The sequence below is a fragment of the Lissotriton helveticus genome, chromosome 8 (assembly GCF_964261635.1).
Source record: "Lissotriton helveticus chromosome 8, aLisHel1.1, whole genome shotgun sequence".
In the NCBI taxonomy this organism is placed as follows: Eukaryota; Metazoa; Chordata; class Amphibia; order Caudata; family Salamandridae; genus Lissotriton; species Lissotriton helveticus.
This window is the reverse complement of record NC_136069.1, coordinates 355,152,409-355,179,116: the sequence shown is the minus strand read 5'-3', so window position 1 is coordinate 355,179,116 and position 26,708 is coordinate 355,152,409. Positions and strand designations below refer to the sequence as shown.

At 41.4% G+C, this 26,708-nt stretch overlaps 1 protein-coding gene across 1 annotated transcript in view; it reads right to left on the bottom strand.

Moving 5' to 3' along the window:
- Positions 1-7,501: 7,501 nt before the first annotated feature.
- The window catches only part of LOC144771636 (cilia- and flagella-associated protein 337-like), a 556,113-nt gene continuing 536,906 nt past the window's right edge, over positions 7,502-26,708 (bottom strand). Inside the window, exons 28-30 of the mRNA XM_078656000.1 lie at positions 18,308-18,498; positions 10,445-10,548; positions 7,502-7,731 (exon numbers count right to left, since the gene is read on the bottom strand). Coding sequence (XP_078512126.1) covers positions 7,560-7,731; positions 10,445-10,548; positions 18,308-18,498 — 467 coding nt within the window. The 3' untranslated portion in view covers positions 7,502-7,559. The remainder of the gene's footprint in view (positions 7,732-10,444; positions 10,549-18,307; positions 18,499-26,708) is intronic.

The window sequence follows — 26,708 nt, the reverse complement described above, 5'->3', positions numbered from 1 at the left end:
TCAATGATCCCTTCTTAATTCCCTGGCAATACATGTCTCAAACACCGACAGCATATGATCGGATATGAGTAACATGATGAAGAGGGCCCAAGCCAAAACTCAAATAATCGAGCCAAGTTACACTTGCTTCACTATTGTCGACAAACTATCAACACCACCATCCCTAATGGGGGAGCTCCTTTCCAACCTAAAAAAGACAACAAACATTGCAAGAACAGAACACCAAACTAGCCAAGGAAAAGACACCAAAAGTACAACCTCTAGTAGCACAGGGACAACCACGCAGCTGCGCCAGGTGTAAAAACCTCTCATTAAGCCCCTCAAGTGCAAAGGGACTCTGGATAAAACCATCCCTGGGAAGAGCACAGGTTCTGGACAGGCAGACTCAGATTCTACCGGTACCCTGCAACAACAGGAAACTGGAGATCAAACCATTCCCAGGGAGAGCATTGGTTCCGGGCACAAAGATTTAGAGTCTACTTGTGACTTGCAACAACAGGCAACTGAACGAGCAGTCAGCAGCTGTCACAACCTGCTAGGACGGCTTAAAGGAGAAGAAGAAGCAGGTAAAAAACAACAAGAAATGAAACATTGCTGGAAACACAGGAGGAAATGGAGGAACAAGAATACCAATATAATTGTGTATTTTCAAGCAGGTATAGAGACACCAAACCAACAGCCAACAAAAGAGGACATAGGCCAACCCGGGCATCGATAACTCCGCAGACCATGGAGACCCCCTCTAGAAAGCCAATCCAAATGTATGACGAGGACATAGATTTTGAAGGGAAAAACACGATCGACTGCCAGGCCAGCCATACCACTGGACTAACAGAGAGGTACCAAAACGGGATTGCCTGTGGCACCTCAACCATCTTAGGGATTGAAGTACCATCAAGTTTCACAGATATAAACCCTCTGAATCAGGAAGAAGTACAGTCATTCTTCACAGATATAAACCCTCTGAATCAGAAAGAAACACCAGCTGTTGTAACTAACCCTAGCAGCCACAGCCAGCAGGAGCCTAAGACCCGAACTATCTTGCTCATCCGTGAGTATAAATCCAAAGGCCAGGGAGACATCTTGAACAGAGGGAATATCCTGCGATTATTAACATCCATCAGTAACCTGGCAGACACAGGATCACGAGATTTGGAGTCTGTAGAGTTGAAAGATCTCAGACATCTGTCAGATCAAGAGATAACAAAGACAACCTGGGTCACACAGGAAATAGCAAAGAGAATCATGAAGGAGGAAAGCCAACTAAGTGCCCGGGGGATCCGATTAAACCCCTATCACAAAATCGGGTATCCAGAGCCTCTGCTAAAAAATCAACAAGATCAGAAAGTCTGCAGGCCCGTGAACATGTACAACATAGGCAAGAGTCAATCTGTGCATAAAGGGGCACGAAGTACCTCAGTTTTATAGAGACCAATGCCTGGATCCCTCGGCAAACAAGGGGAAGCAACAGACCAAACGATTGGACCTGGATGGCAAGAACAATTAATACACGGACGAAGAGAACCTGACAAGGTATGAAACAAACCGTAACAGGCACCTTTCAGCTACGACTTTGCTCGTGGAACATAAATGGACTAGGAAACAAATCCACGGACACACAGCTTTTGCTGTACTTTCAACAATTCGAGCTGATCATACTACAAGAAACCTGGTCAGATGAACCATATCAACTATAATGCATACCATCTTCCGGTTGTTAGAAGTGCCAAATTCGGGCATCAAAAAGGAAGTCTTACAATCTACACCTCAATTAAGAGTATAAACACAGTCAAGGAACAGGACACCAAAACAACAACAACCAATAGCATAAAAGCAATAAAAATGGACTTAGGAGGAGACAACACCAACCAACAATTTATACTATTAAAGATTTATCTCCACCCACGTGATAAAAAAAGCTGTAATGAAACTCCTGGGCTCTAAACTAATGAGGATACTTTCAGAGGAGTCAACCCTGAATCTTATTGTAACAGGCAACTTTAACATGCGTCTTTCGGGCCCCTGGATAGGGATCATTTAGTGGAAGAACGATTTCTGACATGGGGTATCCCGCACCAAGAAGAATGGACATGGGGGCAAACAAACCAGGCTAGCAAAACAACTCTTAAAGGACCTGGAGCACCTGAACCTGGTGGCATTAAATGGATGTTTACCAGGGGATTGCCCGCCGGAAGCAACTATTCATAATGCACTAACCCACACAACAATAGATTACACTTTTGTATCAGTATCATAGACCAGTAAAATCTCAGACTTTCGGATAGGAACATCAGACCTCAGCGATTATCTACCACAAGAGATTACTCTGACTATACATGGTATAACACTAACCCAGCCAGTGTCAACTGCAGAAGAATTAAATGCAAAACGTGCAATCTGGAAAGTTTCCTGGTCGAGACAAAAAACCTCTAGGAGGAAAACAAATTGATGAATCTAAGCACCTTAACCCTCCTTATCCCTTCAGATAGATGCTGCCAAAAAGGTCAATCAACCACTCTTTTTTTGCTTCATAGATTATTCATCTGCCTTTGACAAAATCGACAGGAAGAAAATATGGGACAAACTTTCCAAAAGAATAATCCCATCAAGCCTATTTACTCAACTGATTCTACTCCATACTGACCAAGGGGCTGAAACAAGGCTGCATTTTGGCCCCGACTTTGTTTATTCTTTTTATGTCAGACCTCTCAGTCGAGTTAGAGTTCTGTAATTCCCATGCCCCAAATTTGGGAGGTATCAGCTTTTCAAAACGTACTCTTCGCCGATGACCTCGTACTAATCAGCCGCACTCCGGTTGGCTTGCAGCACCTAATAGACGTCACTATCAACTTCTCTGCCAAGAACGAATTACAAATAATTGTAGACAAATCAAAAGTGATGGGGCTAAACCAGAAAAAGAATGCACACAGACACTGCAGGCAACTGGGAGGACTCTCACGTGATATTGGTGAATAGTACAAGTACCTGGGCATAATATCAGACAGTAAATGTACGTTCTCGCAACAAAAAGAAACAGTGGTTGCATTAAAAATCATAAACCTTAAAACTACCGGCCCAAGTCCCACTCCTTTGCTACAGGTAATCCAAGAGAAACTCCTCCCCACTATCACCTATCGGAGCGAGTGCTTACGAAGAAGAGACACAGACACCTTGGACAGCACGGTGGCTTGGGCAATGACAATGATATTCAATCTCACCAAATATACCTCGCCAGCACAAATAAAGACTAGAATTCATCGTACGGAATCAACAAATAGCACATAAGGGTGCCTTCGTCAAATGCTGGCACAAAATAAAAGGAACTGATTCTGGGTCTCTAAAGGCGCACCTTTGGAACGAGCTTAAGTAAAAAAGACCTACTTTCAAGACTCAATAGATTATCTGGCCCTACGAGATCTTTGGGAGAGTGCTGGGTTCCACAAAAGCTTCAGGGCTGCAATTCCCGCTCGCTATTGAGTTCCATCAATGCGCCATTTTGGAAAAGGGGCGTATTATTGAAACACCTCACTTGGTTAGGTGGCTCATGGGACATTGATGGAACTCAATAGCGAGCGAGAATTGCAGCCCTGAGCAGCAGGCACTGGGTAGGTGAGATCAACCTTACTTTCCTTTCACTGACTAACGAATATGCGCTACTGTGACAAGCTGTATGCAATCGTGCTCTTGTCTGTCCACTAGGTAACGGACCGCCCGTACTAATCACTGAGCAAATCCCGCCCTAAGAAGTGAGAAAATACACCGCCGAGTGGGAAGAGCAGGTACATTCTTTTTGGTAATAATGGGTACTAGCATTACAAGTGAACTGGGCATAGACGGACTGGTGACATATGATCTTTTTGTCCAGGCAGGCACACAGGACCCTAGGGGGTGCCCCTGACAAAAGACCGGATGATTGATTGAACTTCGAGTTCAAAAAACGGGATTTTCATAAATAAGGTATGGACAAGGAGTGCGCATTTGTTTTTTGGCATCAGGCAAGTGGCTCCCGCCTGGAACAAAACTGATTCCAATTTTACTGGTTCTTTCCAATTCCAGAAACTATGACAGGTATCTCCGTATGGACTAATTGAACCCCACCAAGCAGCGTTGACCTATTGAAGGTATGCATTTTGTAACCAAAATGTATCAGAGAGCAATAACAAGAGGCTAGAGAACACAATAAAGGTACTGATGTAAATTTCCCCTTTTTTATTCATCTTTGCACAAACCATGCAGGAAAAGTTATACAGCCCTGATGAGAACACGCGAATTAAAAATAGCGAGTTCGAAACGCGTCGGCCAAGTGGAGACAAGTATTGAACAAATAGTTAGGAACAAGACGTTCCTTTAATTACTGAAATATTGATTAAGCTTTTCAGTTACACTTGCATTGTTTATGACATTGCTTTTCTCTCCACCTAATTTTTCTTCTTTGTAAATACTTTTTTCTTCTTTGTAAATACATTTTCTCATCTAAAGAAGAATAGTGCAAATAATGAATATTTGTGTTGTTGCACAAATCATTGTGCCAATGTATATATGATATGTTCTAATTCATGTTTTGTTGTCTATATATGATAGTTTTGTGATGATGTATATGTTGATTGACTAAGTATATGTTAAATACATGTGGTATGTCTTTTCGTACAAATCAATTTTCTAACTTTAAAATCAAAAATTAAAAAGGTATAAATAAAGAATACCAGACAAATCTTGAATCAACGTGGATTTGTTACCCCAAACAAGGAGAAGTGAGACATTTTGTGTATGGTCAGCACTTGTTTTTCGTAAAACATTGACACCCTCTGGCACCCCCAAAAGAGGTTCGGGTGCCATGTGGCAGGCATACCTGCCCTAAGGGCAGGTCTGCCTGTCATATGGCACAGGTGTGCATGCACACATGTGCATGCACACAGGAATCGGTTTTTTACCATCAAATTGATTTGATGGTAAAATACCGATTCTGTAATGCTTGTGGGACTCAGAAGAGTCCCACGTACATATCAATTTTACCGAATCGGTAAAAAATACCGATTCAGTATTTTACAGAATCGGTAAATTTACCGATCGGTAAATTTACCGATTCTGTAAAATACAGGGCCCTACATACCATTTCTGACATACCGGTCGGTAAAGGCCGAAAATACCGATTTTCGGCCGTTACCGACCGACCTACATAGGGCCCCTAATGTTTTATTTATGCAATGGTTTTATCCAAATTCAAATCATGGTCTTATAATATTGCGAAGTTTGATATTGATGTTTTATTGTTGCAATTGTTTTAAGTAATCACGCAAATAAAGATTTTACTTACTTACTTACATGGTATGGCAGAATAATCTGAAGTGGAAGAAAGCATCCCCTTAATTTATGGCGTTTCTTCTTTCTTTTTAAAAAACATACATTTACTCAAGTATTGTGTGCAAAAATACTTTATTGATAACAAAGACAGTAATTTCAATCAAAAGAAGGTAAAATAAATTAAAAGTGCACCACAGACATTTTAAGCACCTGTCATCATATATTTGTACTACCTAAATATGTTATTCAGGAGCAAAATGTAATACGTTGTTGTTTCGAACTTTTAATTCAATAGAGGTTAATGGCTGTTTGCGACTACCAACCGAGTAATAAATCCAGCCTGCTGTTCAAGGTAACAACAAATAATATTTTCCAGATTTTACACATAAATAAATTCAGTGGAGATTATTGGTATATTTGTTGGACATTCTGAAAATCGGATTAGGTTTTAGGTTAGGTTTTATGTTGTAGGTCAACGAGAACTAACTAGCACCAAAGAGAGGGCTTATAAAATGAGAACATTGGGTTCGATTCTCCGAGGTATTTCCTCATTTCAGTGAGACTTAAAAAACACAAATAGCCTGATTTATGAGTGCAAAACTACTTTCCTAAATCAGAGAATTTGGGGTATATTTACAATAGGGATATCTCGACTAGAACGTCACTTTCACTTCTCCATATCTACAAAGCAGCGCTAAGCCACTTTTTTTGCTGAATGCTGCCTTGTAAACATGACCAGTTCTTTACATGCAACACTTAGAAGCTTATTTACAAGCCCCTTTCACCACCAGTGCGTCACTTTGAACATGGGAAAAAGTGACATACCGGTGGCGCAAGGAGCTTGTAAATAAGCGCCTTAGAGATAAAGGGGCGTGCAATGGGTGTTGCTGTGGGCTTGCCACTGCAATACCCACTGCTTTTTGACGCTGTCCCAGATTTACAAGGATCTGTAAATCTGTGGCAGCGCCAAAAACTAACGCCATGCAAGAGTAGGCTTTAGAATGGTGAAACGCAGACAAATACACATAGAAAGAGCAAAACGCCATTATTGATTATTTGTGTGCAGGAAAGGACCCCTTCCTGCACATTAACAATCAAGAATAATGACAATTTGCCACTTCTATATTTGCTGCATTAACATATGTGGGTTTGGGCATAGATTGTAAGTTATCATGCAAGAGCATGTGTTAGAATGGCAAAACGAGGAGAAATACTTTTGTTTCTCCTTATTTTTGCTTTTTCTAGTGTGCTGCACTCTGCAAAGAAACACCATTATTGATTGTTTATGTAAAAGAAGGGACACCTTCCTTCAAATAAACAACCTTTCCCTGCAAAGCAAGCACCCTTGCACTCTAGTTCAAGGGTGCCTGTGCTGGCGCTTCGCAGCTAATTTTAGCACCAGCGCTAGGGAAACACAGGAGTGCGCCGTATTATTGTAAATATGGCACGTCCATATATTTTGGAAATGACGGAGCGTGGCACTGCAAAATTTGGTGAAGATCCGCACTCTGACATTTCCTTGTACATATGCCCCTTGGATTAGCACTTTTTAAATAGGTTTACTGTGAGTAAATCATTCAGCAGAGATAGGGTATGGCTATTACAGGGATGAAATGCCCTGTGAATTTGTGAATTCCAACATATGATTACATTTGGGGGTAGTCACAAGCTCATCTCCAGTCACATCCTACCCTTAAAGAGGTTAAAGATTTAGTCAAGCTAATGGAAAGAGCAAATCTTTTGCATGTGGGAAGGGGAATTGAAACACCTGTTAAGTTGGTGGGAGTGTGGAGAAAGGATAAAGTACATGGGGAAAAGTATTTCCCGATGGACGAATAAAAAGGTAGCAAGGGTATTTGCACATGTGATGGTGATTTTAATGAAAATATATGCGGAGCTGTAATCTAAAAAGAATATCCAGGATTGCTGTTGCATATTTCAGACATTAACTGGAAAAGTTTCGCATTCTTGAGTATCTAGAAATTCGGAAATCTTCACCCAAAAGAGTTCAGAAATCTGCAGATGTAGATCTCCCACATATCAGGTGAATTGGGTCAATTGTCTACCAGGTGTTAGAAAGATTCTTGGCTAAATTCACAAGTTACAGGAACAGTGAACAAATGACATACATGACCTCCTAAGCCACTGACAAGAACACTGCTTTTTCCAGACGGACACAATTGTTGCACATCACAGAAGAGCTTTCTGATTATCTTGATCAATTTTTCACAGTTATCTTTAGAAATTCCTAATGCATGTTATTCTTCATGTAAGATGGCTTTGAAGAAATCCGTGCCGGCAGCAGACAAATCCGGCTTCTCACAGATGAACGGAGAATTTTCAATATCAAAATATTGTAGCTTGTGAAATTCATTTGGACCTCCATGGTTTAGTGGTTTGTTTGAGCTCTTGTAATGTTCATGCCGTAACCTACACAAAGTAAACACAAACAAGGAATGATTATTGACATTTTAGGCTTAGTCCAGATTGTAGTATGGTCAATTCTGGTGTTTGTTGGCTGATGGAAGGAAGGTTGGGGGGCTTTGGTGTCATCCGAGGGATCATTTAATTGACCCTGCCATTAGTGTGCTCCATCGCCACTCAGCCACCATAGTCAGCATCATGGGCGGCCAGATGGACTTCATAGGTGGGAATAGGTATTCCAGCCTCTTCTACTTATGACTTGATTCCGCTCTGATATTACAATGGTACATGGCTGTCAGGCTTAGCATGTACTAATATTCATTAGAATTGTGTATGCTTTCTCATTTTTTAGGCCTTAGCTAGAGACAGCATTAGCTGTCTTGGCTGCCTCATGTATTAAAAAAATCATAAAGAACAAATATATACATACATATAGAGGTTGTGGATCAGTTCTCTTCATTACTGGCCCATTCAACTAACATTCACATTTTGTTTCTGCTCACCAAATCATGCAACATGGTCCAATGAGTCAATCCTCTACAGTCATTGACTTTCCTACACTGTGAGTGGGGCCTTTTGCCTGATCTCATGTGCAGATCTACCTAAAAACAAGTGCACTTCAGTGCTAGGGCTAGTCGGCCAATACTTTACTTTGCAATGCTTATTCTTCCCATTATTTATGTTTAAAAAAAAAGAAAATCTGAATTTTAAGTTTAAACTAGGTCTTTACGTTATAGTAAACCAAAGTCAATCGTACATTTTCTTTGCACCAGTAAGAATGATACAATTGTCTTGGCGTCTGGTTCAACGTCGGGGCCAAACCAGGGGTCCATCTTAACCATCTCAGAAACAAGAAGCTTATCTGCAGCTGGAAATGTTTAAACCACCAGCTAGACAGCCCAACAGCTGACCCAATATCAAACATCCTGCGAGGTAAGCTAGTACCCACTCTGAATTATGGCCCTTAGCCTTCCTCGGAAAGCTCAACTGGTGCCCAACGAACTTCCAAACAACGGCCTGCAAAAATCTTCACCTTAGCCTCAGCATGCAAGGAGTGCAAGGATGAGGCTGGAGCTTGGACTGGCAATACCGAACCTTAGCTGCCTAGGCGAACTAACAAAATACTATAAAAGGACTCTGCATGCTCCAAGTCTGTCTCTTAAAGCCCAACTTAAAACAATGTTTGAAGAAGAAGACTCCCCATGGCACACACAACTACTATTAGCTACCAGTGTACTGAGGATCGAGACTACAAACTTGACCAACACGAATATCTCTCTGTCAACATGCAAAAAAGCAGGGAATTCACAGACCATACAAGACTCATTCGAACAGTACATTGAAAGGCTCCAACACAGGCCATCCTCTATAGCTCTGCACACCTCCTACATCCAGGGGAAAGGTCAGCCATACTTCAAGCATTCGCTGTCTGTTCAGGTTTGAAAGAAAATCACATATATGAGGCTCCTAGCACTGTCTATCATTGACTTTAATACACAGGGGGGCCCTTAGGGACAGGCAATCTTCCTAAAGGGGTTGTAACTACCATCTCGAGTCCTAGCTTCACTTGCTGTGCTGCTGCCCCCACATTGCCAATGACCAACGTCGCCTCCTAATCCATCTTCACCGAGCCAATGACCTCAGACTTTGCAGGGAGGCATCGGATACATGTTTTTCTGATAACACCCCACAGTCTCTTGCATGGTTGGGTAAAATCATTGATGCTATCTGAGCAGCACTGTCTACTGACATCCCACCGGGTGAAACTCGACCAAGACCAGCGAGACACCCGGCCCAGAGAATACAAGCCCTAAATCATAGATCTTTATAAAGGAAAAAAAATATGTTTAACGTAAAATTGTATACATTTCCAAATCATATTTTTATACTATTTACTTGACTATGTTTTTAAGATATACATATGTAATGATTTTAAGTAATCGAACATGAATAAATTACTTACAGTAACTTCTGTAACATGAATTAAAACAGAATAGTTTCTGTACTTGTTCAAGTACACTGGCTTGTTAAGAAGCATCTCTGCTGCTCTATCAAAATGATACATGACAGTTGATTTTTTTTTGCTAACCATATTTAGGCAGCATGTTTTCCTTTTGTCTTTTTTTAAAAATTGTTGTATATTCTTAAATAAACATGCAATTACACCAGCTTGCCAAGGTCAAACATATAGGTTTTGCCAATATCTTTTTAACCTGCAGCAATAGTTATGAAATTCAATGCTAGACCTGATGTAATGACTTCCCAATTGAAGGCAGGCCCTCCAATCTTAAGCTGATCATGACCCTCTTTGCCCCTTAATAGATTAAGCACCCCAAACAACATGTGAAAATATGTCTATGATGTCCTATTTATGGCATTGACAGACAGGTACCTGTACTCCTACCTGTATTTTCAAGCTTGCAATTTACTGCATAATCAAGAATTTTGTGAGCTACAGCATGCATAAATCATGCTATCCTTTTTATTCCCCCCCCCTTTGCAACCTCAAAGACAACCAGTGAATATCATAAAAGCCTTCCGATCAGTAGATAAGTACACCAAGTAGCCTAATTTCTGTACCATTATCTAAACTAAGGTATGTTTCCGAACGTATGTGCATAACACTTTGCAGGCACAATAAAAGGGTATACATTTTCCGTAAGGGTAAAAACCTATCATATCAAATGTTACAATACTACCTGCTTTTGTTTAGATTTACCTTTTGCCCAAGCCTTGTGAGTATTTATTCATCCTGATCTCTTCCTTGATATCAGCATCTGTGACGATGATCTGTGAGACCTTTGGCTTATAGCTGATTTCATCCTGGAAAGAAGTTTGACAGTAAATACCTATAAATGTACCCAATGTATATCACATTTGTCTAAAACACATTCTATGGACTCAACTTGGAAAACACCAAATTGTATGCTTAATAAGGACACTGATGACGTAATATTACAGTCCCATGTTCCTTATCAAAACAGATTTTAATATTTTAAAACACATTTATGAAACTGAATAGAGAACACGTGCCCAAATTGATTCACTACTTGAAAGTATGTTTTCTTATAAAATCATCTATAATCTCATAGATATAAATATAACTTGTGATGGTCCCATGAAAACAATTGGCCTGGACTGGCACAAAGTATTATTCTACCTTGTGTAAACTGGCTTTAAAAAAACCTATGAAGTTTGGTTTTCGTCCATTCTTTTCATAAAGATTAGGTCAGTTTATATTAAAATGCACACGTTGGTATGTTTTACTAATGGTATGGTGTACACCATATTTCTTCTGGAAAGAAGTACATGGCTGGGCTGCATTCACCTCTTAATCCTTTTTGATTGAGCACATACACCTCTTGAAGCAACACTTACTATTGAAACTGTTCTTGACATATTGACATTTCCCACCATAGCGCTAAGTTCAAGGCTCTCTTGAATAAAATGCTTGCTTTACACTCTAACCCTGATGCCTCTCTGAGGCGGGTGTTGGAATTCATTAAAACAAATAGTAAGCATAGCAAGCCTCCAGGCTCCAATATGAAACTCTGCAACCGACTTATAACTAATGTGAACAAATTCCAGATCTGGGTATAAAGATAACTAGGAAAGCTTCTACATTTTTGGTAATCAATCCAAGGAATTCTAATCCGGATAAATGGTCATTGCTGAATTTCAATTTATGGGTAAAATATATACTGTTAAAACTGGAGTATTTCTTGATTTTTGTACATTTTCTGAAGTTTGTATGATCACGTAACAAGCAAAGAATTGCAAATGGCTTAAAAAATATTTGGTGATATTTTTGTTGTGTGCTGGTAACAAAGTTACATTCTTTTGGTCTCTTCTTAAATTAGGTGTTTCCAAATAAGGGTATGTGTTCCCCGGGCATGTACTTTAAGACCATTAAAATCCAGAATTTGAGCATGTGGGAGAATTTTGATTCTCACAGTACACATGTAACACATTTATGAATGCTAATGAGTTATAGGGTTATACACCTAGTACTAAAGAGTTGGTCTTTACTATGAGTGATGGGAGCTATTTGTATTTCGTGCTGCAAATGTATGGTGCTAGTTTTTATAGCTTGGTTGGAATTTCTAAATAGTCAAGATGTGTGGAGTTCTTCATGTGATAAAAATCATATTATGGGGATATGTAGCCCTTCAGCTTTGCGCAAGTGTGATCTTCTGTAATACATGCATTTATATGGACTTTTAAAGTCTGGGACAGGTTTGGCAGAACAAATATATGATGTCAAGTTGATCCTTAAAGCATAAACCTGTCATCTGTGGGAAAGAGAAGTGTAAATATCAAACTCTTAAATACGTTTAAACTAGAGTTTATTGTTGAAATAGACAGGGTTTCTTCACTTTGCATTATTAGCTGCAAATGTTAAATTAGTTTCGAACTTCAGCAAAATGATTGTGATGGCCACAGATATCAATGAGTTTGACTGTAGGAAGTCCTATTGTCACCTGTGAAAACCCTCAGTTGGTTCACTTTTGACCTGTTTTATGGGCCTCTGCTGTGGCGTGGTGGCCCCTAATACAGTCGCATCCACTGTAAGCTCTGTAAGGGTCTACTTTTTAAAAGGAGGTCAATTTGTGTGAAGCTGGAGTAAGGGCTGGTGCTCTCTACAGGTTGCACACATGTGGGATGAGCAAGGATGACTACTGTCTACCTCAGCCTGACATCTGGCATAGGTAGCACTGTGGTAGATGAGGCCCATACTAAATAAAATATAATTTAATTGGTGACAAAAAAGGAATGCGATACACCATTTTGTAGATCATAACATGTATACGCTTTTCATTGTACATCACATGTGTGAATTATGTTCTACTATTATTCCTGATTAGACTGTGATGGAAAGGTCACAGCCACTAATTTGCATACAAATTGTTGAGCTTGAAATACAATTAAGGAGACAGCTACCACATATTTGAATAACTTCACATATTTAATAATTGGGTATATTATGAGCTAGATTTATATTTTCAGCTGCTTCGTAAGGTGAGTTATTTGCAGTGCTCAACTAGTAGATCAAAGACCCTGGAACAAAACAGGCCCAGACAAGGAGATAAGATTTCTCCTGGTAGTGGAAGGGGCTGGGTAAGACTCTCTATAGCTATTAGCAGCAACTCCAAGTGAATTAGCTTGGAGGATTGTTCCAACATGGGTCAAAGCTAGAACAGGCAGATATCTCACCAGTTCTCACAAGAGCTTCTTTGAAATCCTGGAGGATGAAACCTGAAAGTCCAGAGTGGGTGTGTTTAGCTCAGAGAGAGAGAGATGTGTCACAGTTTCGGGCTGAGATGTGATTTAGAAACAGTTCTAAAGTGCAGTACAGGGGTGGGACATACAAGTGACTCGGTCCTGAAAGTAACAGAAGGAGGTGAAGGTATAATGTGGTACCACCTAAACTCATCTCCCCTTTTATCTCCTTGTGCAGTCTCAGACATCTGAGGAGACTGTGAAGATCAGCAGAAGGATAAGCCTGAGCTTATGCTACCCTGGCAGGAGTGTTACCTAATGAAATATGAAGAAAAAGGGAGATACCCCACTAACCAGGAGACAGGGTACAGTAAGTACAATCAACAGAAACCTCTCTTGGACCTCAAAGGATTACCTCATCCGTTCCTGCTCAGATATAAATAAACTCAACCAATCAACAGTGATCTCACATCTATCCAGACCATGGGACCCAACAATTATTCACAAGCACATCAGGGAATGACTCAATAAGTACATAACATAAAACTACAATTTTATTAAAACAATGATCTCAAAAAATACAATAATATAATAAAAAGGTCACTGTACATTTTATTTTGTGCTTGTGAATAATTATTGGGTCCCATGTCCTGGATAGATGTGAGAACACTGTTGATTAGGTGAGTTTATTTATATCTGAGCAGGAACGGATGAAATGTGGTAATCCTTTAAGGTCCAAGAGAGGTTTCTGTTGATTGTACAGGAGTGTAGAACCCCCTGGGTTGTGCTCTTAACTTTCATGGACTTTTTAGAGTTTCCCGACTCTGTCTCAGGGCCACTAGAGGGTGGGCATGCTGAGGACCCTTACAAATGGGGTGCCCTGAAGGGGTGTACCTTGCTGTCAGGAGGTAAAATTATCATGATTGGGAGACTGGATAAAGGTTGTGCATGCATGAAGTAAACCAGCTTTCACCGAGTTGCACTTTTTCAGAGTTTCGATAATGCGTGTCCATGCATGCATGAATTAAAGGATCTTTCACTGAGTAGTACTTTGCAGAGACTCTCTCCACCTTGGCAGAGGCCAGGACCATGGAGTCAGCTGGCTTAGTTGATCGGAAGAGTGAGTGCAAGGAGGCCCATTAATGCTACTACAGGTTCTTACCAGGAGGATAGGGTGGGTCCTGAGAAATCTTTTCAGAGAAGGAGTGTGGGTTAAAGAAACAAGCCCCATGTCCTCAAACAGTAGTTTCTGGGAATAGAAGCTGTCCCCGATATGATCAAGTCAGGTAGCAAGCGTGGGGGAAATTGTAGTAGATTGTGGTGTGATCCCCTGAGAAGACAAAAGAGAGGGTGGCAAGTGCCCTAGTTTCCTTGGTGGGCTACAGATTGATTCTGCTCAAGTCAGAGAGGGCGTGGTGGACTTTCTAGATTCCTGGGCTGGTTTAGTGAGGGACCCTTTGACTGGGGCTAGACTAGGTTACTGCCCAAGGGAAATTAATAATGTTATTCTTTGCAATGAATTGCCAGTCCCTAAGGTGGCAGCTTTGGCTTTACTGAGCCAGATAACAGCTCAGGTAGATCCGACAGGGTTAGACCCCAAGGGCAATGAGCAGACGCCCAGGAGAAGTAGGCATCAGTGGAGCCCACAGTGACACAATCAATTGGCCAGGTGATTCCTGGTGCAGAGACAGGGGACACTGCGCATAATACTATGGATGTGCAAGACTCTTCTGCTAGGGATATTCGCTCTGAGCTTTAAGGCGGGCAGGTTCTGGAGGACTGTGTCGCAGAGCCTCCTGAATGGTGCACTGTGGGTGTGGGGGACCTCGAGGCCCCCCTCAGAAGTCTAGATCTTGCTGAGTGCAGGATCAGCTGTTGGGGTTAGCCTCTGAGATAAGGGTAGTGGAAAAAGGCTGTGAGCACCTCCAGGGTGAGTGATCAGATTTCACAGGGAGATCTTTGGGGGTTGTCCGTGGTGTTAGCCTTAATTTGTGCAGCCAGTTGAGTTACTAGCGATTGGGGTGTGCCGGGTGAGACCTGAACCACTGTACTATGGCACTCCCATAGGACCCAACATGTCTTACCAATTTAAAGGACCTAGACACCGTTCTCATGGAGGAGTGGTCCTGTAGTGCTTTAAGAGTAATAGAGCTACCCAAGGTAGTATGGTGGGTGGTCTTCAGGTGTGAGACCTCAACCCTTTTGAATGTTACCCATATCCTTACAGCTGTGCGGGGTAATCGATGGACGCAGAGGGAGGTTAGTCATTGGTATAAAATACTACGGCATAGCACAAGCTCATAGTGAAGAACAATTGAGAGATTGACCTTTCTAACTGACCCTACGTAGAAAAAGAAAGGAACAAAAATAAAGTCACAAGGATGATCTGTTGCGCATACTCTTGGTAAAACTATTCAAAAAGTAAATCCCAGTGTATAATTACGACAATGACTTAAGGGACTTAACAATATTCTGTGGGCACAATTTTATTAAAACAATGATCTCAAAAAATACAATAATATAATAAAAAGGTCACTGTACATTTTATTTTGTGCTTGTGAATAATTATTGGGTCCCATGTCCTGGATAGATGTGAGAACACTGTTGATTAGGTGAGTTTATTTATATCTGAGCAGGAACGGATGAAATGTGGTAATCCTTTAAGGTCCAAGAGAGGTTTCTGTTGATTGTACAGGAGTGTAGAACCCCCTGGGTTGTGCTCTTAACTTTCATGGACTTTTTAGAGTTTCCCGACTCTGTCTCAGGGCCACTAGAGGGTGGGCATGCTGAGGACCCTTACAAATGGGGTGCCCTGAAGGGGTGTACCTTGCTGTCAGGAGGTAAAATTATCATGATTGGGAGACTGGATAAAGGTTGTGCATGCATGAAGTAAACCAGCTTTCACCGAGTTGCACTTTTTCAGAGTTTCGATAATGCGTGTCCATGCATGCATGAATTAAAGGATCTATCACTGAGTAGTACTTTGCAGAGACTCTCTCCACCTTGGCAGAGGCCAGGACCATGGAGTCAGCTGGCTTAGTTGATCGGAAGAGTGAGTGCAAGGAGGCCCATTAATGCTACTACAGGTTCTTACCAGGAGGATAGGGTGGGTCCTGAGAAATCTTTTCAGAGAAGGAGTGTGGGTTAAAGAAACAAGCCCCATGTCCTCAAACAGTAGTTTCTGGGAATAGAAGCTGTCCCCGATATGATCAAGTCAGGTAGCAAGCGTGGGGGAAATTATAGTAGATTGTGGTGTGATCCCCTGAGAAGACAAAAGAGAGGGTGGCAAGTGCCCTAGTTTCCTTGGTGGGCTACAGATTGATTCTGCTCAAGTCAGAGAGGGCGTGGTGGACTTTCTAGATTCCTGGGCTGGTTTAGTGAGGGACCCTTTGACTGGGGCTAGACTAGGTTACTGCCCAAGGGAAATTAATAATGTTTTTCTTTGCAATGAATTGCCAGTCCCTAAGGTGGCAGCTTTGGCTTTACTGAGCCAGATAACAGCTCAGGTAGATCCGACAGGGTTAGACCCCAAGGGCAATGAGCAGACGCCCAGGAGAAGTAGGCATCAGTGGAGCCCACAGTGACACAATCAATTGGCCAGATGATTCCTGGTGCAGAGACAGGGGACACTGCGCATAATACTATGGATGTGCAAGACTCTTCTGCTAGGGATATTCGCTCTGAGCTTTAAGGCGGGCAGGTTCTGGAGGACTGTGTCGCAGAGCCTCCTGAATGGTGCACTGTGGGTGTGGGGGACCTCGAGGCCCCCCTCAGAAGTCTAGATCTTGCTGAGTGCAGGATCAGCTGTTGGGGTTAGCCTCTGAGATAAGGGTAGTGGAAAAAGGCTGTGAGCACCTCCAGGGTGAGTGATCAGATTTCACAGGGAGATCTTTGGGGGTTGTCCGTGGTGTTAGCCTTAATTTGTGCAGCCAGTTGAGTTACTAGCGATTGGGGTGTGCCGGGTGAGACCTGAACCACTGTACTATGGCACTCCCATAGGACCCAACATGTCTTACCAATTTAAAGGACCTAGACACCGTTCTCATGGAGGAGTGGTCCTGTAGTGCTTTAAGAGTAATAGAGCTACCCAAGGTAGTATGGTGGGTGGTCTTCAGGTGTGAGACCTCAACCCTTTTGAATGTTACCCATATCCTTACAGCTGTGCGGGGTAATCGATGGACGCAGAGGGAGGTTAGTCATTGGTATAAAATACTACGGCATAGCCCAAGCTCATAGTGAAGAACAATTGAGAGATTGACCTTTCTAACTGACCCTACGTAGAAAAAGAAAGGAACAAAAATAAAGTCACAAGGATGATCTGTTGCGCATACTCTTGGTAAAACTATTCAAAAAGTAAATCCCAGTGTATAATTACGACAATGACTTAAGGGACTTAACAATATTCTGTGGGCATTGCCTGGTCGCAATATATTACATGATAGTCTGATTCATAACAGGATATTCCTTAAAGTGGATTTTTTAAAATAACACTTCACATTGGATGGGAATATTTTCTCCTGGAACAATATTATGATCGCCATTACTAGTCTCCCATTGTTTCAAATCCACAACGTGTCTTCTCTTATATTACTATGTTCCTGCTATGCACATAGAGTTCCAAGTTCAGCCAGACAAAACCGTTTATTTTCTGAAGGGAATAAACATGATTTGCAGCTACACTGTGCTAATGAATCTTAAGTGTTTGGTGAATTTATGAACTTCTATCAGTTCTGCCCTTAAGACAAAGTTGTTAAAAGATGCTATTTAGACGAATGATGTGCTCTCAATCAATTATCATGTAATTTAGTACCCAGCCTCTTTACTGGGATTTATATGGGCATTTGGATCATCTCCATTTTCAAAACTCAGGAACAGGGTAGCACCCTCCACAAATTCTCCCACTCCCCAACTTGATGGATTCAGCTTACTGATTCCACTTGCTCTTTCAATACCACCATGATTTCTTACAATCTCTATGGTTTTAGAGAGGTGACACCACCTGCCAGCACCAATACTCTGGCAATTGCTCTAGCTCTACTACAGTTGAATCATTAAACCTGTCCGAAAAACTAAGTTTACGTAAGATCTAAAATAAAGACATTACTCTAGTTGTTTCACAAAGATAGTGCATTAGCCTAGTAAATCCATTAATCTAATACATAATCAGATACTATTTACCTTCCCTGGATGGTGTCACTTTTGTTGACAAGAGGCCTAGCCTACTTACTGCTCAAATCCTGTTACAGTAAATGTGGTAACAGTGTGACAGGTATGAACCAGTACATTTAATTAGCTATAGAGATGAATCAGCTTAAATAAGACACTTAATATATCATCACGTAACTTCTCATAGTGTACCAACCTTAGTGTTAGACCGTTCTTTTGATTCTTCTTTAATGTCTGAAGTTGTCCCCTGCAGGGTAGAAGATTCCTCCTCTAAGATTGGATGGACAGGCATGCTTTCTGGGTCCACTAAGATTTCATAAGGAACCATGGGATGTTTCCATGAGGCCGGGGTAAATATCTCCCAGGGTTCCAGCTGCCCAAATGTTCCTGAAAATGATATCAAGATCCAGCTATGAGAGGTTGAGTTCTGATGCATATATCTACATTTTGATGCTCTCTTAAAACAAAGAAGGGACTTGTCAATTAAGCATATTGTATAATAACCAAATGTTAATCGTCAGTAATGATAATCCTCCTAGCTGTAATCCAATCAACACCATATCATGGAGGACTATAAGGGTGACCTCTGAGAGAAGAAATTGGACTGTCAGAACTGATGATGAAGTTTTCTTTGCAAAGTCCACACTTACCTAAAAGAAGAATAGTGCAGCTACTTCAGCTCTCTCAGATTCCAGTTACATATGGAAAAAAGGCTAACCCTGTATGACCAAAATCGCTTAGATTCTTTAGAAACTTTCTTGAAAGCATTGTAGACCATATACGTTATGTGTGTTGTTTCATATCGGTACACTATGGCTTTCTTTTCACCGATTATATTGTAGAGTAAGTTTCTGTTTACAATATCATTTTGTGCCTCCCAAATTTTTACTTTCAAGGGCAGAATTTTCAAATCTCAGTAATTCAATGATATGACATCACACCAGTGGTTAACAAGCTCACTGCAGTGAAATCACAGAATTTACAGATCTTACCATATCCGGGTATGCTGCCTCAGTATTTTCCTTGTATAACTGTATTTAAATAGTGCTTACTACCCCGTACGAAGCATTGACGCGCTTTTTGGCAAGTAGCATGCTACTACGGAACCCATGTTGGGTTAGTGGTGGATTAGTAGAGGGATATGTGGATTGCTATTGGGAGTGGTGGGTGTGGAAGCCTCTTCCCTCTGGCTCAGTGAGGGAAGCAAGTGCTGCTGACAATTAAAAAGCAACAACAACAAGGTGATGCATTGAATGCTTGAAATAATCTCAGTCACTGGCAATTGCTTAGGCCTTTCTCCAGTACGTTGTTTTTCACCCACTATGCCACTCTCAACAAAGGGCTGCCTTATGCAGATCAACACCAACCCTGCTCCTCATAGGAACAGTCCATCCCAAACTGCTAAGCGAGGCATCCTACAAACGAGACCACAACCTAGCCCAGACTGGTTTTGACCTACTTAGGTCTCATCAGTGAAGTACTGCTTGAGGCCTATGGCACTGTGAGCATAAGACCCATGTCTGGGCATATCCATCACACTTAGGGCATAAACTGTGACAGCAGTAAGGTGATGGATGGAATCTTTAAATGGATGTCAGCCACTACCAACTGATTGGGCCACATTCCAGTCCTTTGGGTTTTGCCCATCATGTCACTCTGCAAATCAGCACCGACCCTGCTCTTCATGGGAACAGTCCATGCCGAACTGCAGGTGAGGCCCTTGGCAATAAGGGCCACGAGCATCCCCATCCCAGTTTTGACCTACTTAGGTTTTATCAGTGAGATACAGCTTGAATCCTATGGCACAGTGAATACAGAGTCCATGTCTAGACATAGCCCTTACACTTAGGGTGTAAACTGCAACAGCAACAAGGTGATGGATGGAATGCTTCAATTGTTCCTATGGGAGTAGGACCAAGACTGATTTGCATGGGTGGGGCCCTTTCTAGAATGGCACAGCGGACAAAAAACATTGGTCTGGAATGCTGCCTAAAGCTATTGCCAGTGAACTCAAGCATTAACTCCATTACCTTGTGGTTTTTGCAGCTGACATCTAATAAGGCCAGAAGCTCCAATCCTAGAAACTCCAATCCATCATTTCAACACATACAACCACACTGTGGTATAAAGCGCTACATAAACATCAATTTGGAAAAGTATGGTGAATGTTGTCTCTGCTTCTTTAACTGAGGTTGCCGTGATGACAGTCTGCTGAGAAATAATTTCCTACTATTTTATTGCATGGTCGCACTTTCCTAGTGGCCTGTGCAACAGTGAAAAGTAGACCCTCATTGGGTATGAACTAGCCTAAAAGAAGAAGTGGAATGCTGAAAGATGGTCTACTGTTTTTTTTAACTACCCCCCCCCCCCATTTCCCTCATGTCTTCTGAGATCTAAGGGATGTTGTGGAAGGCAGGCAGCTGTGGAAGGATGCATGGGAAGGAGGTTGTGAATGACTATTCTTCCCTTCCTGCCTCCGTTTGGCATGTCCTTCACTGAAAACAGGGGTAAAGTCCTAGCTGTGGGTATAAGTGTTTTTCACCATGTGTGGCAGAAACGTTACCGGGCTTTGGCCATCTCCAGAGTAATGTTGTTTACTATTGACTAGGATGAGCACTATGATTGTACGTTTATACTTACGTATTGAGTTATATGCGCGTAGTCGGTTGGCATATGTAATCGATTTCATACAGGGGTGTAGCACAGGCCCCTGCAGCCCATGTGGCACGGGAGGGTCAAACCCTTCAGGGGCTCCCAAACCCTTCTGAGGGGCCCTCTAACCCTTCAGAGGGGCCCTACCCCCCCGCCCCCCCGAGACCAATGTTCATCTGTGAGATATGTTACACTACTATTTCATGGTACAAAGGCACTTAATATATATGGTACCAGGTCAGTGGGTGTGATAATTATTAAAGGGTTTTGTAATTTATTCTTTATTTTTTAAACACATCCTGTTTTCCTTTAAAGAAAACGGGTTGCATTTAAAAAAAACAAAGATGGGTTTATTTACGTGGTCTGCTGTTCCCAGCAAGCAACCACACCTGTCATTGTATCCAATCGTAGTGGGTCTGAATTTATGAACTACCTAATGCATATTAATGAGGTATGTTGAATTGCGACCCACTTCAAATCTGTATTTTGAGAACCAACCTATTAATACATAGGTTGGTTCTCCAAAAACCCAATGGATTCTTTGAAGTTGGTGCGCAAACCACTTCTACCAAATACATTTTTGTACATTCCATTTAAGGAATCACAAATTATGATTCCTTCCATGGGATATTTGTACATGAGGGTCATTGTATTTATCCCCACAAATATAATTACCTATTCTATTTTATATACAAAATATTTCCAGCAGGTTATATTTTTCACATTGATAAATGTTATAGTACCACCGGCGTTGTTGGCTTCTCTACGTTTCTCAGGACATAAAGCCTTTAATTGTCATATGTTACTTTACAGCTCAGCAGGTCATCTACTCCCTGAGAATATGACCATGCGCAATTATGATTTGTTATTGTATATAAATCCAAACGTTATGAAAGTAATTTAAATAAACTGTTAGTTCAGTAAAATTCAAGTTTCACTTTTATATAGAAAGGGTACTTTATATACATAAGAACCACACAAATGCCACATAAAACCTACGGAAACATTTTGTGATGCAACACATTAAAAGGCATATAAATTGACCTGTTAAGGTACCATTGCACCCCCCCCCACCATAATTGTTAATTGTTTTGCAGATGACAACCCAGACACATCAAAGAATATGTTGAACATATCACTGAGAATATATGAGACATGTATAACAATATTAGGCCTTCTTCGATGAAATCAGCAGAATGTAGAACAGTATTCTGCTAAACAGCAAACAGGCTTCATGAACTTTTTCAGGAAAGAACTGACTACTTGGCTGCTGTAAGCCTGAAATTACTTAGACAAACACTTAGAAAACATTTTCTAGGAATTCAGAGCTAAATGTGCCAGACATCACCTATGCACAATTTTAATATTAATAGTTTATTCCAATGACCATTGCTTTTGGTATTAAACAGAAGACTACAAATTCAGGAATATCAAATATTCGATTCCATATTGATCCATGGTCATTACGTTATATTGTTCACGGGAAGGGTAAAGTACTTTTATCCGTGAAATAACATGGAGGTACTCAATGGATTCTGGTAAATCTGGAGCTCTCATATCGAAAAAAAGATGGAGATTCTTGAGGATGATGGCTGTCAGAGGGTGACTGGCTGCTATTGTGGAGAAGCACTGGCGCACACCCTCTGCCAAATGTCTTCCAGTAAAAGGGATGGGAAACAGCTGTGCAAAATGGAAATATCAAGAAATCATTTATCCACAATAATAATCCACATTTGTAAAGCGCGAACAATCACCGGCAAGGGTCTCTAGGCGCTGGGGGCAGTCGGGAAGATTAAGCAAGCTATTGCCCAGAGTCACATGGTGATGGGCTAATCTGCCGCCAGCGCCGGGGATCGAACCATGAGAGCCAGAGGAGTATTATTCCCTTGTCTCTTCTAGTGTGTTTGTTATAGTTAGCACGGCCGCTGAGCCGCAGAGACGAGATTGGGAAATACCCAATTATCTTCCAGAGTAGGAATAGTCCATATGTTGGATGAAAGATGGAAGAGCAGGGTCTTTCCAATGGGAATGAGGCCGCAGCCAGAATTTTAGCATGTCCTTCTCTTTTGGGTGACGCCACACTCACACAAGCACTAACACAAGTAGAGGGATGGGATTCCCTCACTGAACTGAAACAGACTCAGGTTAGAACTATCTTACATGGAGCTATCCTCACTGAATATTTAAGAACAAATACAGCCCCGGGAGGTCTCCTAGCTGTCAGTGAACCTCTTATCTTTCTGGAAAATGCCACTTTTAGAAAGAATTGGTCATTGATTGCCTGGAGATGCTCAAGAGATTGGCTTATTTTAATTATCGATACTTCCAAAAAAATCTCTGATGAACTGTTGATCCAAATTCAGACCAGTGAAGACCACTTAAAAACACAGATAAAAATCTCAGTCTTTAAAAAGAAACTGGAGGAAACCAATAAAGTTGTTAATGAATATAAAGAATACTTGGTAAACTCCAAAGTACAGAAATTACAGAAAGATCTGAAATTTTTTTCTAAGGAGAAGGTTTATCCTCACATTATTGATGAATATACAAAGACAAAGGAACAACAACAACAGAACACACAGAAAAAGACTACACGCCAGAATACAGACACTTCCAGTTCAGGGAGTGAGAGTAGTGACGGGGACTATCGCCCCAGATATAGGGGTAGAGGATGGACAAGAGGTTTTATGCGCCCTTACCAACAGCCCCCTCACACTGGATATGGATGGCCCCCATGTACCCCCCAATGGGCCCGCCATTTTTCCTTGCTAACGACTAACCGCCTTTTTAGAGATAGGTCAGGGGAGAGGGAGAGGCAGGCAAAGAACCCGGCGAACACCGAGGGTACAGTGGGAGGAAATGAATCAGAGGATTACCCACAACATGATGAGAGGAGGGGAGGCGAGCACCAGCAGGGAACACACTTAGTCATGAATCTGAGCAGTAAAACACTCACAGGTGTACAAGAGAGGGTATTATCTAAAGGCCTAGGATTTGTGCCTACCAATCAACTTGATCCCTTCAAATTGAAATATGAATTGGCTGTTTTTTTTCGAAGTGTGCGTTTGAAAATCTTTTTTGAAGGAAAAGAAAACAATGAAAAAGAAGATGATACTGGCCTTAGGTTAAAGTCTACCTTTGTGCCATCCTTGGGACAACTTCCCCCGGAAGTTCAAGTCTTTGAACAGTCCGTCTTAAGGGAGGTAGATGGTTTATCTCAAAATAACAGGGAAAAACCATTCTTCAACCTATCCAGAGAGGAGACCAAAGCCCTGGAAGACTTGAGAACAGATCAGTTGGTGGTCATTAAGCCCGCCGACAAAGGCGGAGCTATAGTGATACTTGACAAAAGCACGTACAATGAAGAATGTCTACGTTTACTGGGAGAAAGAAGGAACTATGAAGTTCTCAACTCGGACCCCACAGAAGAACTGAGAAAACAAATTGCATCTTTGGTGGAAGAGGCCCTCACTAATGACTGGATCAGTCAAAGAGAGGCCCTGTTTCTGTGTAACCAACATCCTGTTACACCTTATTTTTACACTTTGCCTAAAGTGCATAAAGCGGCACGGCCGCCTCCTGGGCGTCCGATTGTTTCAGGAATCAATTCTCTCTTGGAACCTCTGTCCATGTTTTGTGACAGTTATCTACGCCCTATTGTACAAGGAAAACAGGCATACCTGAAGGATACTCGAGAAGTATTGAACCTTATCCAAGATCTGGAGTTTGATGTTAACAGTGACTTTATGATCGGGCTCGACATAGAGTCACTGTATACGAATATACCTCAAAGGGAAACCCTAAGGGTAATTGAGAATATTCTATTCTCAGCAGAGTGGACATATCAGACACCTCGTACTTTCATCCTGTGCTTGTTGGAACTAGCACTGACAAGGAATTTTTTCAAATATGAGAATCAATTTTACTTACAAACCCATGGAACCTCCATGGGTAGTTCTTGTGCACCTAGTGTAGCTTGTTTGTACGTCTCACAATTTGAAGAGGATACTATCTTTATGGCTACCAACCCTTTGTATGAACGGATTAGGGTTTGGCGGCAGTATATAGACGACGTCTTTATAATTTGGAGAGGGATCAGAGAATCTGTTGATATCTTCTTGACCTGGCTTAATGAGAGGAATCCTTTTTTATTTTTCACAGGCACAGTAACTAACAATTCCCTGCCGTTTTTGGATCTGAATATCAAAGCAGAGGGAGGAACACTTGTTAGCAATGTCTATCATAAACCTACAGACAGGAATAATTTACTATCTTTCAAAAGTTTCCACCCCAGGTCCTTGAGAGAGAATTTGCCATATGGGCAATTCATGCGTTTACGCAGGAATTGCTCAACAGTAACAGACTACAAAACTGAAGCAGACTCTCTGAGCAAAAAACTGAGTGAAAGACACTATCCGGATCAGGTTATCAAAAAAGCTTACAAAAGAGCGAGAAATTGCAATAGATAGATACTGCTCCAAAACACAACAGAGAGAGAAGATAGATAGCAGCATCTGTGTAACAACTTTTAACACAGCCTCTAACCAAATAAAAAGGATTGTTCAGAGAAACTGGAAAATCCTGAATGCAAATGGACTAGAACAAAGGAGGCCCCTGTTTTCCTTCAAAAAAAGTACCAGCATCAAAGATATGATTGTTCATACACGCCCCAGGATAGTGAGTAACAATTCCAACACCCAGGGGAGTACTTCCACCCTATTACCTGTGGTAGGTCACCATTCGTGTGGTTTGTGCAAAGCTTGCCCTCTGTCCATGAATGGAAAGTCGGTAGATGTGGGTCTGAGCAGGCCATGGGAACAGAGAAAACATACTACATGTAATACGGAGAATGTAATCTATCTGTTAAAATGTCCATGCAACTTGCAGTATGTCGGGATGACGGAAAATTAAGACCCGCATCTTAGAACACATGAGCTCGATAGGTGCGGGAAGAGCAATACAAAATTAACAGCACATTTCCAGGAGTTTAGACACAAAGAATTAGATCTGAGATGGACAGTGCTAGATAAACTGATGATTCCACCGAATATTAGCAACACTGCAGAATTCCTTCTAGTGAGGGAGCAATGCTTGGTGGAGAGGATAAAAAGCAGTACAAATGGGCTTAACGACTGCATTCCCTGGTTTCAGATAAATGGGATTCTGAAAAGACAATACATCTGAAATAGTGGGTATTTATGGATCCATCATATAGCTGGAAAGAATATGTAAAAACAAGTGAATCACACTAACAAGTACACTGTGTGTATCTGATGGTTGTACTGTGTCATTTTTCGATAAATAACTTTTTAAATAAAAAAATCGCTACCTGGGAACTACATCTCCAGATTTGGAACAATGGTATGTGTACTCTGCGTACTTTTACGTCGAGCATATTTCCAATGACAATAAAGTCTGTCTGATATCTCAATAAAGTTGCCCTATACAAAGACCTGCTCCCTGGGGAGGAGCAATTTGGAGCACTGTAAAGAGATATTTAGAAATTGTATGGGTCTAGAATTCGACAAAAAATTTACAATTGAAATATGAGGAATGTCTGTCAGTGAGATTTTCCCCTTTTTTTCTCACAATAATATCCTCATGAATATAAGTCCAATAGTCCCTCGCAACACACTCCAATATGGCGGTGACTATAGAATACAGTCCTTCCATTGTGGCTATTAACCACAGAGTATGCTGGCAGAGGAGGCCACGTGATGAGGAAGTAGGGTGTAGATAATGGCGTCCTCACTGTGCGCAGTTTATCGGCGGAGGACGACTGTTGGGGGCAGAATTCCTGGTGCTGCTCGTGACTAGTGAGTACCGAGGCAATTTTGAGTATACGTTGGAACTCCCTTTTTTAACACACGCGGTATTCGCTACATGTGAGTCGGGGTGTCACACTTATAGAGATGTTGTGTATTCACCCGGGCGGACTGGTGTAA